The sequence below is a fragment of the Neopsephotus bourkii genome, unplaced genomic scaffold (genome assembly GCF_033783945.1).
Source record: "Neopsephotus bourkii isolate Nb327-2 ecotype Australia unplaced genomic scaffold, CSIRO-AGI_Nbou_v1 NB_1358, whole genome shotgun sequence".
Taxonomy (NCBI): Eukaryota; Metazoa; Chordata; class Aves; order Psittaciformes; family Psittacidae; genus Neopsephotus; species Neopsephotus bourkii.
The window spans coordinates 3,104,683-3,121,949 of NW_026901837.1; the positions used below are offsets into that span (position 1 = coordinate 3,104,683).

Genomic DNA, 17,267 nt, shown 5'->3' on the forward strand with positions numbered 1-17,267 from the left:
ATTGACATTCAACTTCTCTACTAATTATGCCAGTTTTTTTTCGTTGTCTGCTAACTTAAAATCAAAGGATTTTATGCTACTTGAGATTATATGAGAAAAAAGCTTACATCATCAAGTTACTATTACTGGTTTTTGTCTATTTATTTTAGTGGAGCTATGAGGTGTGTCTCTCCAGGATAGTCATAAACCAAACAAACTGGGAGATGCTAGAAACCGCTGAATGAAATGGGAGATGCTAGAAACCGCTGAATGAAATGGGAGATGCTAGAAACCACTGAATGAAATGAGAGATGCTAGAAACCTCTGAATGAAATGATGTGGCTTAGTACGTACGTTTGGCTAAGAAAGTCCCAAAGTGGCAAATTGCTGAAGAATGGAAGAATATGTGATGAGACTGGAAATTTTGTGCTTGTCATGTTCCTGTTTTCTTTCCTGTGTGGTCCTGTCATCATTAAATTCCTATATAGATCACAAAATTATCTTTTATACACTTCTGTCTTTAGAATTGGGAATGTTAACTTTCTTGTGGCACTGTGAATTCTCCAAACAGTTCTACCCCTGAAAGATGGTAGATTGAGATTAGGAATTAGTTCCTTACTGTGAGGGTGGTGAGGCACTGGCACATGTTGCCCAGAGAAGTTGTGGCTGCCCCATCCCTCACAGTATTCAAGGTCAGATTGGATGGTCTAGTGGAAGGTGTCCCTGCCCATGGGAAGGGGGCTGGAACTAGATGATCTTTCAGGTCCTTTCCAACCCAAATCATTTCATGATTCTATGATTTATAAAATCATCTATATTAGTGCAGATATTTAATTTTTCTTCCTCCTGTGAGGAAAGCAGTACTTCCTGCTCCTATGTGACTTTTTCGTATCAGTTGCTTTAACAAATTTACATTAATGTGCACCATTTCTTACATGTGAGTTAATTGTTCAGTCCTGATAGACAGTTCTGTCTTCAGGTATATAGTATAGAACAAAGCTTTGTCTACAATTTATGTTTTCTGAATAAAGGAAATTTTTGCGTCATACTTTAACTTGTAGTGAAAGATCAATTATCCAGTGGCATACAGAAAACAGTCAGTAATTACAAGTCTTCAGGAATAAGGAGAAAATTATACTGGAGGAGAAAGCACCTTAAATAGTCATAGTGGTCTCTGAGGGAGACTCTGCCATCTTTTAATGCTGGTGACTGAAGAAGCTCAGTTAACTGGTACCAACTTTCTGTTCTTTAACCGTATAGTTGCACAATCACCAGATGGCAGTGTTACGCATAATCTTGCCAGGTCCTTTCTGTGGGAACAAACTCCCTCTCTGATTTCTTCAGTGTTACTCAACAGATTTTATGTAGAAATTCCACAATACAAGAATAAAAATATTTGTAATAATAATTATTTTTCCTTAAGAGAGGACATGAAACCAAGGTCATTTTTGACTCATGTTGTGTTGCTTCACTTAATAGTCTGATTATATTTGTATGAAATATGGTAATGCTTATTCAAAAGCCAAGGCTTTTGAAGTGTTGCTGACAAGACTTAACAAGTATTCCATGTTCTTTAATTGAAAAGCACTTAAATGTCTTCTCCTTTAAAAATAGCATTTGTCTGCTGTGAAATTTTTCTGTTTGGATGAATTTGATCTTTTGCATGGCAACATAAGGATTAGGGCTGGTGAGGATTACTAGAGCCAATTGTTATGCATTTCTTCCTGAATCATGGCATCTGCTTGAAGCAATCAGAGTATCTCTGGAATTCACTTGCTGTCTGGATAGCTTCTATTATTTTTTAATGTGTACTCTTCAAATTTCACTTGAGTACTAGCTAATCTTTTGAATTTCATTGTCTCGCACATTTAAACGTATGCATTATTTTGCATTGCTTTTCCTTTCCAACTTTTTATTGCAAAGTTTAGCTAGACCTCAACAAGTATCATCCTAAGCTGAATGTGACTGTCTAGTATGGGAGCACTGAATGGAGTCTTCTGTGTCTATTCCATTTGGCAAGAGTTCGTCCACTAAAACTTCTCAGTAGCGAAGTACATATTGGAAAATTTTTATTTAACATTATCTCCAGTATTTTGTTGATTTTTGAAGCATTATGACTTGTGATATGCTTGTGAATGCATATCTAAAGATGTATGTTTACAGTTGTTCAGTTAAAATAACAAGAAACTCCCGGTGTCTTTGTAAAGTATGAATATGAAGCAAATGGCTTCTACTGATTCAGTTTCTGTTTATTCTGTAGATAATATGCATTTCATATTTAATTTTGAAGCTAAATCCATTTGCATATAACTTCCCCCCCCCACCTTGCTTCTCTCATTTTGACACATTGTTCCTTCTCCCATTCTTCTATCACAGAACACTGAGCAGTAACTGAAGACATACACACTTTTGCCAAATTCATTGAAGCAGGACAGTGAATATTAAAGCAGTTTGAGAAACGGCTGAGTAGTGCATAGAATCCTATGAGCAAAAGCTCCTCAAACACAGCAACTTAACCTGCTCTTTGCCAGATGTTTCCTTTGAAATGAACAATTACATGTAACTGGACAGGAGGTCCAATTCAGTGTTAAGATACTTGATTTCCAGAGGGTTTTTTGTGATAACAAAAAATTTAAACAAACAGCTTTTGCATCTTACCAGACTACATTTAAAACCAAATTGAAGTTAAATAACTTACTCCTAAAGAAAATGTGAAGAATTCCCATATTCACAGAGATTAAATGGCTTCACGTTAATTTTATAGTAAATTCTGGTTTAGATCAACCATTAACTTGCATGTCGTTGCCTGTCTGACCTTGGCATTTGAGTACCCTTACCTTGGAAGAGAACCGGAACATTTAAAAATATGCAATAGATTATTCATTTTGCATATATCTGACCTATAAGGGATTAGATATTTTATGTTTAAAATGCCTTGAAATAGAACAGTAACTTCTGAAAATATTTTGTTTTCTACAAATACACTTGAGGACTTCAGCTTTTCATTTCTGTACTGTTCAAATAGTAGATTTATTTTGATTAACTTCTAAAATTTTAGATCACAATAAATTTTGTTGCCTTTTAAAATAAATTTAGCTTAGTTTTCAACTTACCGTTATTATCAAAATCTATATTATCAAATATATATATAGTTATGTATACTCTATATAACTGATACATAAAAAACCTGATATTTTAGATATTATATATTCTATTATTATATGCTATAATATACAATGTATATATTATCAAAATATATACAAAGGATTACTTTGTAAGATGTAAATGTAAATTTGCAAATTCGGACATTATGCAAAAAGTCACTTTATCCACAGCATTTAACCTAATTTCCAATTGGTATATGCTCGTATAGATGCATACAAGATTTTAAAACGTATGGAAGATGATGTTGCCCTCAGAGAAGGAGGCTACATGCAGGCAAAGACCAGGATCAAGCTTTCATTTTCAAGCACTTCATATACACAATGTTGTTACTCACACATTTCCTGTTACAATTTATTGGTAGATCCACCCCTGCAGAACGTTATCAGAGCGTTCAGACTGCCTTAGACATTACGCGTGAGATGTGAGCTCTATTAAATTTTCAGAACAGCATGAATTCTGCTGTAAGCGGCTGGGATTAATAAATCTTCAAATATTGTGTCTGCAGCTGACAGCTACCTTGCGAAACTTGGCTGACTTGGCTCCGGCGAGACGCCAGCTCATCCGCCGTGGTGCAGCCTCTGAGCTCTGTGTGGCGCTAGAGCAGCGCATGAGGGATAAGGATGTGTGCACCTACATTGCCAGGATATTCAGGTATGTGTAGAACGTAGTCCTGTTTCTTCATGCAGTCAAATTGGTGTTACTGCTTCGAGTGACCCCGCTAAAATTGGAAGGTTTACATTGAATTGTTTTCTTAAAAGCTCTGTGTAGATTTTTAATGATTTTGTACAATAATTGTGTCTTTATTATTTAATTATAGCCATATAATTATGGCTATATAGAATTATTTAATTATAGCCATACAAACTTGGATTCATTGTCCCTGTGAAAAATGTTTTGTTGTATTGTGTCATTCTTTGATCCTAAGAATTCTGATCAAGATTTTTAAAGTACCGTTTCTTATATTTTAAAGCTGCATAAATTTTATGTTAGGCCATGTTTAATAAAACCAAGATCAATTACACAAGCTTAAATGGCATCAGGGACTGTGTTTTATGAAATAAAATGCAAAAGAGAGAAAATGTGACTGGTGTTCATTGTTTTGAGCTGTCAGAGAGTGTTTGAGATTAATCTGTGGGATCAGGGCTTGAGTGTACAGATAGAAGCGCTGAAAGAATCTCCATTTTCTGAGCAGTTCAGTGGCTGCTTCCCAAGATGTGTTTTTTAGAGGGAGACCAGTAGGAGTGAATCAGCCTAAGAGATGCTTTTGTAGTCTGAATAGTTTCTCAGTCAAAAATCTTCCAGTTACCAAGTACCAGCTTGCAATATCCAATGCTAAATGAACTTGCAAACAATGTAAGGATTTTGAAGAAGTTGTGAAAGTAGCTGTTAGTAAGTTTAGTAGGAGCTGGGTTATAAGCACAATTCATGAATGCTGTTCTGGATGAAGTATTTAACATTGCTGCTTTGTTACTGTATTGAGTCATGTCACCTGTTGGCTCCATGTTCATTGGGATTCTGCTATGGACTGCTTTTCCTGTTCAGCCCCTCCAAATTATCCATCACGTTCTCCTTGCTAGGTGAGATTGTCTGTGCTTAGAAGAGCAGCTACATAAAGGAGTGTCATTCCTCTCCACAGCTAAAACCAGGCAAATTGTGTCCTTTGCTGTTTGTGCTAACTGTAAAGCATGTGAATTGCTTTCACAGTTCCAAACTGCATTGTCCACATCTGTCTCTCTAATTTTGTTCCTAAAAATAAGTTGAGTTCTGGCAACAAATTACATCACTTTGAGCATATTTACTTCTTCTAAGGAGAGAGCATTTCTTTTACTTGGAAAATGCCATGGAAAGTGGGGTAATGGGTTTGTAATTGTAATCGGTATCGATATTTATACTGTAATTCTGACAAGGACATTTATTTGATCTAGAATTCAATATGGAGCAAAAGTTATTTGTCTTATTTAAGGTTTCCTACTGTTTCACTATTTTTTTTCTTAAATTTAGTGAACTGCATGCTCCAAGGATACAAATTAGCCATAAAATCAGTGTAATTAGCTTCCTGGAAATTGCAGTCACATTACAAAAAATACTGTACTGTACAGAGCACAGATTAGAGTTGTTTTGTCTTCTACTAATACAGAATGATTATTCTTTTCTCTCAGTCAGTTTACTTTAGGTAGCTTCCTTGCAGAGAATATGTTCAATCTATTCTGTTCAGATGATTCATTTCTCCAAGTCTGTAGGTCTTGCTGTAATTGGTTGTAATTGAACATCAGCACAGTTATTGGCTGGTTTTGACTTTATGGGAAGTAAGAAGTTGTCCTAGTTTGTTCTGTCATTGCAATAGTTCTGGTATGACCAAAGCACATCCAATTCTCTGTTTTTGTAATGGTCAAGATGAGCAGTGTAGGACAGCAGCAGATGTTAGGGAATGCACAGAGATAAAATTGCAACTGCACAAAGGCACGTTTTTCATATTTGCTGGTGAGAGATGTGTTCTGTCAGTGCTGGGCTCCACGAGGTGTGCATTAGGAAGGGACCCTTTATTTCCTCTCTTGTGTGACTTTCTGTTCATCTTGAAATTACAGTTCTGCCATTTAACACTAAGAAGTGCTAGTGTTAGCATACTGTGCCCATATGGCAAGCAGGCTGGGAAGCTTCTTATGTTTACTTCTTCCTGTAATTAACTGTGGCATGGGTAGCTAGACTTCTCTCTTAGAGTGATGGCATTCATTTTATTTGTTGGAAAATACAGCTCTGAGAGTAAAAAATAGAGTGATTTTTTTCTAAAAGGATCTTTTGTGGGGAAAAAAGTGCTTTCATTTACATCTGTTGTATTTTTGTCTCTTTGTAGCAAACTTTCTTCCTACAATGATTTCTGCGCAGCTTTAGCAGACTGCTCCAGATGTTATGTCTTATTTTTAGCCCTACTAAACAAACACCAGAAACAGCAGGTCAGTTTTTAAATCTCTTGATTTTTATATATTAATCCTTGGATGTGTCTGTGTATTATTGTGTATAAGCTTGTTTTCAGTGACCTACTTCTATGCATTTACCAAATAAAAATTTTAAATGGTTGACAGCATTTTTAAGTAGTAAATAATTGAAATGAAATAATTTAGATTAAAAATCCAAAGCAATACAGAGGACAGACAGTCGATTAACTTGTCTGTCCTTTGCATGTGTAGAAAGCAATTGTTTGAGTATTTAATAATAGGAAATTATTGGGATTTCTCCTGCTCTCCTTCTCTGAAAAATGAGTGTGGATTTTTCAGAGTTAAGCAGTCTGAAAACAGTTCCTCTGATAACTGCATAAGGTATCAGAATGTATCATCTACCAGGGAAAACCATATACCTAGGATAGTGCATCTGAAACATTCACCTAGAAATAAATGTTTAAGTTTTGACCTCCAGGGATCAGATATTCCTGTATTGTCCTGGTGTATCAGTGGTCTTCTATGTTTATTGGAGCACCAGACTCAGGGGGTTTGGTGCAGGATCACAGTTTTAAAGACCACCACGTAGGTAAGAGTGGTGTTCCCCATGTATGGCAAATTACTTAGCTCTATTGCCAGGTAAGATTTAAGAAGAAAATAATTTTTATGTAAAGCATGGATGTTCAAAGGTAGAATGAGGTTTCAAAACATAGAACATTAAATTATATTCAGGTTAGGCTTAAAAGTAAGGAACTTCCTTGGCTGCTCCAGCATCTAAATTAGCTTGAGGACATTTGGTTATCCTATACAGTTTCTCCCAGGGTTAGTAATTCCTGAAGAATTGTTGAAAGAAGGTCTTGCGTGCTGCTGTTGTTAAAGGCAGAAGGTAACCAGATCAGCTACACTGAACAATTTGTTCTCTCTCTTGCCAAATACAAAAATAATTTCTCCCTTTCCTGTTTACCTGCATCCCTGGTTTTGGTGGTAACACTCGTGGAAAAGAAACAAAGATGAAGTTGTTTCTACTCTTCTAAATGCCTGTCGATTAACATTTCTTCAGCATATCTGAGTATTTCTAGGTTCAGGCTGCTCTTGGATTGTATGGTCTTCAAAGACACTTTAGTTAAAAACGCTATGTAAATGCTATGTAAATAATATGAGAAATATCAAAGGTGTGCTATTTTACTAGCTTTATAGTTATTTTTCCTTGTGAGCGCTGTATTAAAAACTCAGCAAATGATGGACTGGGAATAAAAAACTTAAATTGAATGAAATCTTCCTCTCAATCTTCATCTGTAATTTTAAGGGGAAGTTTTCTAGGCCTCTGAGATAACAGTTTTGTGTTACAACAAATTGTAGGCTCAAACATAAATTCAAATTATTTGTTGCCAGGTAGTGCTGAGAATTTAGCTTCACATTTGTCTACTTTATGAAGTGGTCCTAAAATACATCATTCTTCACTAGATTAGCATTGCTTTTTGTGTTAAACTGTCAGTTGTTTTATCAAAATACAAGTTAGTAAAGAAATAGCCCATGTATTAAAAAAAAACTTAGTTATTATGTTGTGATGATTATGTGTGCAGTCTTCAGAATAATTGTTTCTTGGTGCAGTTTTTAAACAAGCATGCAACTGTCAGTTGTCAGCTTAGTGAAGCCCTGCAGAAACAAGAAGAGGGACATAGATAATGTAATGCGCCACTTTTTTCTGTAGTATATAATAAACACTTCAGCTGTGAGGAGTGCAAATGTTTTTCCTGAGGTGTAGTTGGCACTGCTAATCTTTCTTTTAAAATGCTGACAGCTAGTGAGTTACAGCATGAGTTGGGATGTGTTGAAAGGAAAACAGGTAACAGCAGTATGAGCAAAATTGTCTGCTGGGGAAGAAGCAAAGAGGAGGATAAATCGGTATTATTAACTCAAAGCATTAAAAATCCTCAGGACTAAGAACCAATATGTTAAGAAAGGAAGTAAGTTTTCTGTATTTTCAGGTTGCAGAGTTTATGGGATCAGGTTTTTTTACTAGCAATCATGGCAGCAGAAATCTAATGGGAAAAAATAAAAGAAAATGAGCATTCAGACTTTCTCATAAGTATGACTTCAAAAATAAGCATTAAAGCTTGTGAAAATAAAAATGTGAGCACTGGAAATAGGATTAATGACTTGCTGCCATACCACTCACTGAATTCCACAGCTGCCACCCAAATAGTGTCTGTTTTTCTCACCACACTGCAGTTTCAGCTCTATTCTTTTTTCCCTTTTTTTTTTTTTTTTCCTCAGCTCATTTTTCTCTTGGGTAAAAGAGTGAGAAGGGAGAGTAGTAATTTAACTCTGAGAAAAACTTTTTTGGGGAAACGGAGTTGGCAAAACTTACTAAATTCATGTGTAATTCCTTGGGTAGGGAAGGATTGGAAAAGCTGGATCTGTAAGGTAGGACTTGAGTATTCAGCAGTGCTTGTCTGAAGTACATATTCTGTTGGACTTCACTTGTCAACTTGTGGTTGGTTTTATGTGAATAATGAAAAAACCCTTGGTAGTTGCCACATGCTGTGAAACCTGTCAGAGGTGTTCTTGTAAAGCCTCTACCTTGAGGGTGAGCTTTGCATGCTTCTGTTTCTAGTCAGCATTGTAGACTTTTGCCCATCTCCAGAAATCTTTTAACGAGATGCTGTTCCCCTTTCCCAGATCATAATCATCTCTAAGCTTTTCAGATAAGCTATATAAAGGATGAATTTCCCAGGCTGTGGTTAATGTTATAAGTCACAAGGAAGCCATGCTTTTGGAACAGGAAGATTGCCTAAATAGGGCAGTAGCTTCTGACACTACCCAAGCTTAGGTGGCCTTCTGTGGGCCTGCCAGCTTCAGTGTAATCTTTTATCAGTGTACAGTTAGGAATCTGTTTTCAATCCTAAGTGCATAAACACAGGGTGTGCTACTAATATTTGCATAGAGGAAGACTTGTCCCTGTTGTATACAAAAGCCCCTTTATTCTTCAGCGTAGCCTACTTTTTAATTAGGAAACGTTTGTAAATATCTGACAACGCTGGATGCAACAACTGCCTATTCAGCAAAAGAATAATCACATGAGGTCACGTGACAGATTCATCTAGCTGACTGTTCATACTCAGCAGTGGTGAAAATCAGGTGCCTAAAGAACAGCAAAAACAGAGCAAGCACATGTGGAACTTCCTGTGTATACTTAACCAAACCTCCAGCTCTTTCCAGTCTGGAAACTTCCTCAGCCAGCTGTAGTTTTTGTGTGTATGCAATAAATCTCAGTTGACTTCCATGAAATTTGACAGTCTCTCCTCTGCCCCAAATAAACTTCTAACATGTTAACCATCCCTTGGCAAGGAGTTGTCATAGCAACTGTCCATTGCACAAATAATTCCTTTTGCTTGTTTTAAATTTGGCCTTTACCATCTTTATTCGATGCCCTCAGATATTGAAAAATTGATAAGTATTTAATCCTGTCATTTGCTTCACAGCACCCTTGACTTTCTAGACCTTTATAATATCCTCTCTGAGTTACCTCTTTTCCAGGCTGAAGAGCCCTTGCTTAGTTAAGAGTCCTTGCTTTCGTAGTACTTTCTGATACAGTGGCTATTCCGTACCATTGTGCATCTGTGTTGCTTTTCTCAGAACTTTTTACAATTGTGATTCCTGTATCTTTATTTTTGAGATGAGGTAACCAGAACATGGCAATTAAGATGTGGCCATATCATAGATTTACATGCCTTCACAAGTTTATTTCCCAGTAATTCCCAGTATTATATTTACTTTCTTGATCTCCTGTGAGCATTAAACCCCCATGTGGAATCTGTCATTATCCCTGAGATTGCTCTCCAGGAGGATATGGTTGGTTCAAAGGCTGTAATTTTATAAATGAAGGTATGTCTACTCTGTGTTTTAACACATGCATCATTTCATGTTTTATCTGCATTTAAATTTCATCTGCTGTTTTATTACCAGTTGACTACAAATCCTTTTTCTGCTCTTCAGTCAGCCTTCATCTTTGTGGCTTTGAATATCTTAACATCAGCAGCTAACTCTCCCATGAAAAATAATTTTTCCTTCTGAAAGTAGACACACCACAAGTGCTTTCATGAAGGAGAATATCATAGAATCACAGAATGGGTTAAAGCTCATCTAGTTCCAACCCTGCTGCCCTGGGCAGGGGCACCTTCCACTAGACCAGGTTGCTCAAAGCCCCATCCAACCTTGCCTTGAACGCTACCAGCAATGGGGTGGTCATGGATCCTCTGGGCAACCTGTGCCAGTGTCTCACCACCCTCATAGTGAAGAACTTCTTCCTAATATCTAATATAAATCTACCCTCCGTCAGTTTAAAGCCATTCCCCCTTGTCTTATCACTACATGCCCTTGTAGAAAGCCCCTCTTCAGGTTTCTTGTAGGTCCCCTTTAGGTACTGGAAGCTGCTCTTAAAGTCTCCTTGGAGTCTTCTCTTTTCCAGGCTGAACAAGCCCAGCCTCTCTCAGCCTGTCTTCATAGGAGAGGTGCTCCAGCCATTAGAATAACTTAGTGGCCCTCCTCTGGACTTGCCCCAACAGGTCCATGTCCTCCTATGTTCGGGGCCTCAGAGCTGAATGCAGTGCTCCAGGTGGGGTCTCAAGACAGAGGCACAGAGTGGACGAATAACCTCCTTTGGCCTTCTGGTCACACTCCTTTTGATGTAACCCAGGACATGGTTGGCTTTCTGGGCTGCAGACTCACACTGCCGGCTCATGTTGAGCTGCTTATCAACCAACACGCCCAAGTCCTTCTCCTTAGGACTGTTCTCAATCCATTCTCCGCACAGCCTGCATGTGTGCTTGGTCCACCTCTCAAGCATGTCAGGGTCCCTCTGGATGGCATCCCTCCCCTCTAGTGTGTCAACTGCACCACACAGCATGGTTTCATTGGTAAACTTGCTGAGGGTGCACTTGATCTCAATGCCCATGTCGCCGACAAAGATGTTAAATGGTGCTGGTCTCAGGTACCAATCCTTGAGGAGCCCCACTCATCACTGGTCTCCACTTGGATATCGAGTCATTGACCACAGCGCTCTGCATGCGGCCATCCAGCCAATTTCTTAGCCACCGAGTGGTCCATCCATCAAATCCATGTCTTTCCAGGTTAGAGAGAAGGATGTTGTGTGGGACAGTCAAATGTTTGCACAAGTACAGGTAGATGAAATCAGTTGCTCTTCCCTTATCCTCCAGCGCTGTAACCCTGTCCAAAAAGGCCACCAAATTTGCTAGTCAACTGGTCAACGCAAAGAACTCATTTTTCTTCTCTGTAATGACATTTTCTTTTCTGAATGCTTCTGTTTCATTCATCATCAATTAGTTCTGCAGATTCTGGCCAACTTCCTGGTCCTGGTATGTTTGAAAAGTTTTGTGACTGTTTTTGCATCTCTTGCATCAGCTAGTAGAACTGCACTAATTTACAATTCTGATTTGCATGCTGCTTTACCTGTTTGAGTTAACAATCAGTTTGTCAGAAACAATTTATTAAATGAAGACTAGACTAATCTTGTCTTGGCATCCTCTCGAAGGATATGTCCTCATTTATCGGGTTCACTGACTGTTCCTGGATTTGCACAGCTGTCTTCCCAAGTGCATCTACCAGGTAGCAGGCCCTAAATAAATTTATAGTCTTCTGTGAGCATTCAGGCTTCTGCTTGTGAGGCTTTCTCTTGTCTTCCTCCAAGAAAAAGACTCATTTCAGGACTGTTAAACGTCCTTTTTGCTCTTAGGATTGCTGTAACAGGAAAAGTTGTCACAGATGGGGCCTGTAAATGCAAGGAATTTCTCCACTTTGTTTATGGCTTTATTTATTAGATGAAGGCTTATCTGCATGCATTAACTGGCCTTACTGGCTGGTTTTGGCTGGTTTATGGAGTATTCTGTGATGAGCTCCCAGGAATGCTGTCTGTTTGTCAGTCATATAACATGTCACCCAAAGCAGCCACAAGCTCTTAACAATAGAGACGAATGCTGCAGCTATGTTTAGTCCAGATATATGTTTCCTTCGGAAGTGCTGTGTTAGTACTGTTGGTACTCTGCTCAGTGGTGCCATAGTCATAGAATCATAGAACAGTTAGAGTTGGAAAGGACCTTAAGATCATCTAGTTCCAATGCCCTTGCCGTGGGCAGGGACACCTCACACTAAACCATGCCACCTGAGGCTTCGTCCACCCTGGCCTTGAACACTGCCAGGGATGGAGCATTCACAGCCTCCCTGGGTAACCCATTCCAGTGCCTCATCACCCTAACAGGAAAGAATTTCTTCCTTATATCCAATCTAAACTTCCCCTGTTTAAGTTTTAACCCATTACCCCTTGTCCTGTCACTACAGTCCCTAATGAAGAGTCCCTCCCCAGCATCCCTATAGGCCCCCTTCAGATACTGGAAGGCTGCTATGAGGTCTCCACGCAGCCTTCTCTTCTCCAGGCTGAACAGCCCCAACTTTCTCAGCCGATCTTCATACAGGAGGTGCTCCAGTCCCCTGATCATCCTTGTGGCCCTCCTCTGGACTTGTTCCAACAGCTCCATGCCCTTTTTATGTTGAGGACACCAGAACTGCACACAATACTCCAAGTGAGGTCTCATGAGAGCAGAGTAGAGGGGCAGGATCACTTCCTTTGACCTGCTGGTCATGCTCCTTTTGACGCAGCCCAGGATACGGTTGGCTTTCTGGGCTGCAAGCACACACTGAAGCCGGCTCATGTTCATTTTCTCATCAACTAAAACCTCCAAGTCCTTATCTGCAGGGCTGCTCTGAATCTCTTCTCTGCCCAACCTGTAGCTGTGCCTGGGACTGCTCCGACCCAGGCGTAGGACCTTGCACTTGGCATGGTTAAACTTCATGAGGTTGGCATCAACCCAGCTCACAAGCATGTCAAGGTCCCTCTGGATGGCATTCCTTCCCTCCAGCATATCAACCGAACCACACAGCTTGGTGTCGTCAGCAAACTTGCTGAGGGCGCACTCAATCCCACTGTCCATGTCACCAACAAAGATGTTAAGCAAGACCGGTCCCAACACAGATCCATGCAGGACACCACTCGTTACTGGTCTCCAGCCTGACATTGAGCCATTGACCATAACTCTTTGCAAGCAGCCATCCAGCCAGTTCTTTATCCACCGAGTGGTCCATCCATCAAATTGATGTCTCGCCAATTTAGAGACAAGGATGTCGTGTGGGACACTGTCGAACGCTTTGCACAAGCCCAGGTAGATGACATCAACTGCTCTACCCCTGTCCATCAGTTCTGTAGCCCCATCATAGAAGGCCACCAAATTGGTCAGGCAGGATTTCCCCTTAGTGAAGCCATGCTGGCTGTCACCAAGCACCTTGTTGTTTTTCATGTGCCTTAGCATGCCTTCCAGGAGAATCTGCTCCAAGATTTTGCCAGGCACAGAGGTGAGACTGACTGGTCTGTAATTCCCCGGGTTATCCATTTTCCCCTTCTTGAAAATGGGGGTTATATTTCCCTTTTTCCAGTCGTCAGGAACTTCACCTGACTGCCATGATTTTTCAAATGTGGTGGCCAGTGGCTTAGCAGCTTCATTCGCCAGCTCCTTCAGGACCCGTGGATGGATTTCATCAGGACCCATGGACTTGTGCACGTTCAGATTTTTAGGATGGTCTCTAACCAGTTTCTCTCCTATACTGAGACCAAGGTCTTCATTCTCCCAGTCCCTGCGTCTGCCTTCCAAGACTTGGGTGGTGTGGTCAGAGCCTTTGCCAGTGAAGACCGAGGCAAAGAAGTCATTCAGAACCTCAGCCTTCTCCAAATCCAGGGTAGCCAGTTCTCCCTATAGCTTCCGGAGGGGGCCTACGTTATCCCTTGTCTGTCTTTTATTCGCTGCATACCTATAGAATCCCTTCCTTATCAGATATGAATGGAGCCTTTTTTAATTACTGTTGTTTTTGTTGCGGCTGGTGGTGATGTTTCTGTATCCATTATTTGCCTTTAAAGAAATGGTCATCATTGCTGATGCAAGTGTTCTTTGTGTTTCAGTTACTTATTTTTCCCCTCTGTGCCATCCCTCATTTGGGCTCAGGACAGCTGTCTGTGTAGTGGTACATCATGCCCCAGAGCTGATCCAGCTTCCAGTAATTTAAAACTGGAAAAAACCCCAATTCCAGTCCTTTGCTGAATAATCACATGCCGTGCTTTCCAGTGTAGTTTGTTGAACAGCCACACAAATAGTTCCTTCTTCACAAATACTGAGGAAACAATATGGGAGAGGAACCAAGCTGTGAATGGAGGGTGGGTGCTATTTATGCCACCACTTCTGCTGAAATCCTTGTCAAGTTAACCTTATGAAGAACTTACATAGGTAATGTGTTCTTTTCTCTTGTGTTTACAAATGCATATTTTCAGTTGCATTCCTCCTTGCCCAATATTATAATAGTGCCTTGGACAGTGAAAAAAAGGCATGAAGGGAATATAGTAATTGACCCTTAAAGATGATCATAGAAATGCCAGATTTTTCTCCTCTGTTGTGTGTGTGCACATGCATATTCATAACTCATCATTCAGTCTCTCTGAATTAACTTTTTTTTCAAAAGGAATTAGCCATTTTAGGATAAACATTCTGACAACTCTGAAGGAATTTCCCTGCTGATAAGTCTGAATAAACACAGAAGGTCACTTTTCCCCCTATAGAATGATTTATGACAGTATGCTGAGCTGATGGTGTATTTGCATCTTCCTAATACTTTGATTGGGGGGGTTTTGTTGTTTTGGGTTGGTTGGTTGGCTTGGTTTTTGTTGGTGGTTTTGGGGGGGTTTTTTGTGCGCATGAAAGAAAAGGTGAAGGTGGAAAGGAAAATTCAGAGTATGTGATGTGTACTCTGAATATAAAATGATCAGGAATGCAGAACTCAAAGTTTGTAGTCAAGCAGCCTTCACTGGCATGTATCATAAGAAATCTGCTGTTCTGATGTATCGAAAGATACAAGAAAACTAATGTAATTACCAGGTAGGTAAACATTAGAATATCAAATAAAAATAAGTAGATATTAGTGCTTGGTATGACAGACGCTTTCACTAAAATATTTTGTCTTAGTTTTTTTGATGTTAATTTCTACAAAACATGTTGAAAAGATTTGGACCAGCTCTGAAAAAGAGTTAAAATAATCATGTGTTAAAAAGACCTCAAGGTTTGAGCAAATTAATTTATCAGTGACAAAAGTCAGACCATTAACAAGTTGTCTATTAGTAGAACGCACAAGGAAGACGTTTCTGTTAGTAGACCATTCTATAGGAAAAAAGGGAAAAAGAGAGAGTGGCTGAAGCTGTACAAATTTAAACTAGCAATGAGAATAATGATTTTAATGAGGGAGATCAGTAATCACTTGAGCACTACTATTGGGAGATAGCAGTTTCCAGCTTCTTTTTCAATTCATGATTTCTGAAATGTGTTTTTAGAGAGTGTATATTGCTTTTCTTCAAGTGTTGTTTTGGTGACAGTTTGCTTTGTTTTCTTCATCTCCACATGTCCTCAAACAAACGTAAGTGCATGGAGTTCTTCATTGGTACAAATCACTAAGTGCAGTTGAACCCTTTTCTGAAAAGTCTTAACTAAACATTATATTTTGGGGGTGTATGAAATTGTAGGGTAGGGTCCTAATTGTGGTGTGTGATACACCAAGATATAACTATATTCTTGTAATGGCCTCTTCTCAAATTCATTCATAGTTGCATGGGAGAGAGTACTTTACTGGCAAAGTACTCCCTGCTATCACTGTGGACAAGCTTCTCTCTGCTCCTCATTTCAGGTCCCTCAGTCAAGAACTTCATTCGCTTTTGATACTTCCAATGCATTCTACGCCCTGCTCCACCCCTCCTTTTTCCTTCTTGAAACTGAGTTTCATTTTGACTCCTTTGTTATTTCTGGACTTGACCAGGAATTTTCACAGCCAGTTTGTCACTTCAAGATGAGTCCTAACTGTGTTTGTAAGAGATCAGCTCCAGGATGCCGTAACTCCTGTTATTTTGTCTGTAAGCAGGCTATCAGATCCTGCAAAGAGAACTCTCAAATTTTCTTTCCAAGGTACATAATAAAGCAGAAATACAAATTTGAAAATGAAGTCTAAATTAGGTTTGAATGAGAAGCAGTTCATACTGAATTTTGGCTACCTCCATTGAAGTTTGTGTAACATGGAAAGCACATTTCATTTGGAGATGGAGATTCAATAGGAACTCAGTTGCTGGCGTCTGAGTATTTTTCTTTTTCATGCTACTCCTCCCCTTTTGAGGGTCCAGCCACCCTAACAACTAACAACGGGCTAACAAGTAACCAGGCTAACAACAGATACTTGGCTAACTTGCACAAGTTCTAGAATGGACTCCCCTCTCTTATTTATTTTGTTTTAGTTAGAAATTACTGACCTAATTGGCTTTCCTTTCCTGCTGAGAAGCAAACCTGTATTATTTGTATCTCTCTTCATCATGCTTTACACTGAAAGGCAGGCACACTTTCAATTGCCAATATAAACTGCTGTCAAGTTCTGTGACTCAGCAAGTACATTGGGTACCTTAGCTACTTAGGCAGTGCAAGGAACAGATTTTAAAGTAGATAAGCAAAGAAGTCTTTCATTTCAGTGATCGAATGTATGTGTTCCAGTTGTCAGAAACATAGGAATTAAATGCTGATGAAATATATGGTGCCATTACCATTTTAAAAACAAAATATCACAGTGGCTTCACAGGTTGGAAGCAAAGAAAAAAATCAGTTCTCCTTCTCAAGCTTTTCTTGAATTGTTTCTTCAGATTTGTATAAGTGAAACTATGTGGTTTCATATATAACCTTGCAGTCAGGTTGGGTGCATGCTCTGGACAGCATGTCTCGCATGACTGCCTCCTTATAAAAAGATGAAATGGCTGAGTGTAATTCCTATCTTTAATCTAATTTGTCTTTAATGCCTTACATGTTAAAACCTCCAAATTATATAAATTAATGTGATAAATATCATTTGTCTGTAAGTATGCAAGAATGTCTGAAATTCCATATGCAGTTAATATTCCAAACATTTAGAGATGCATAATAATCTCATTTATTGTACTGATTTTTTTCATTATGTACAGAAAGGCCTATGGGCCTTGTACAGGTTTAGTCTTGCAAGCAGTTTCAGAATGCCATTCATCTTTACATGTATTTCTTTACACAGCAATTC

The 17,267-nt window shown here is 39.1% G+C and overlaps 1 protein-coding gene across 1 annotated transcript in view; it reads left to right on the forward strand.

The window, feature by feature from the left end:
- The window catches only part of ARMC2 (armadillo repeat containing 2), a 69,029-nt gene that overhangs the window by 32,900 nt on the left and 18,862 nt on the right, over positions 1-17,267 (forward strand). Inside the window, exons 12-13 of the mRNA XM_061366789.1 lie at positions 3,650-3,795; positions 5,996-6,095. Of these exons, the coding sequence (XP_061222773.1) occupies positions 3,650-3,795; positions 5,996-6,095 (246 nt within the window). The remainder of the gene's footprint in view (positions 1-3,649; positions 3,796-5,995; positions 6,096-17,267) is intronic.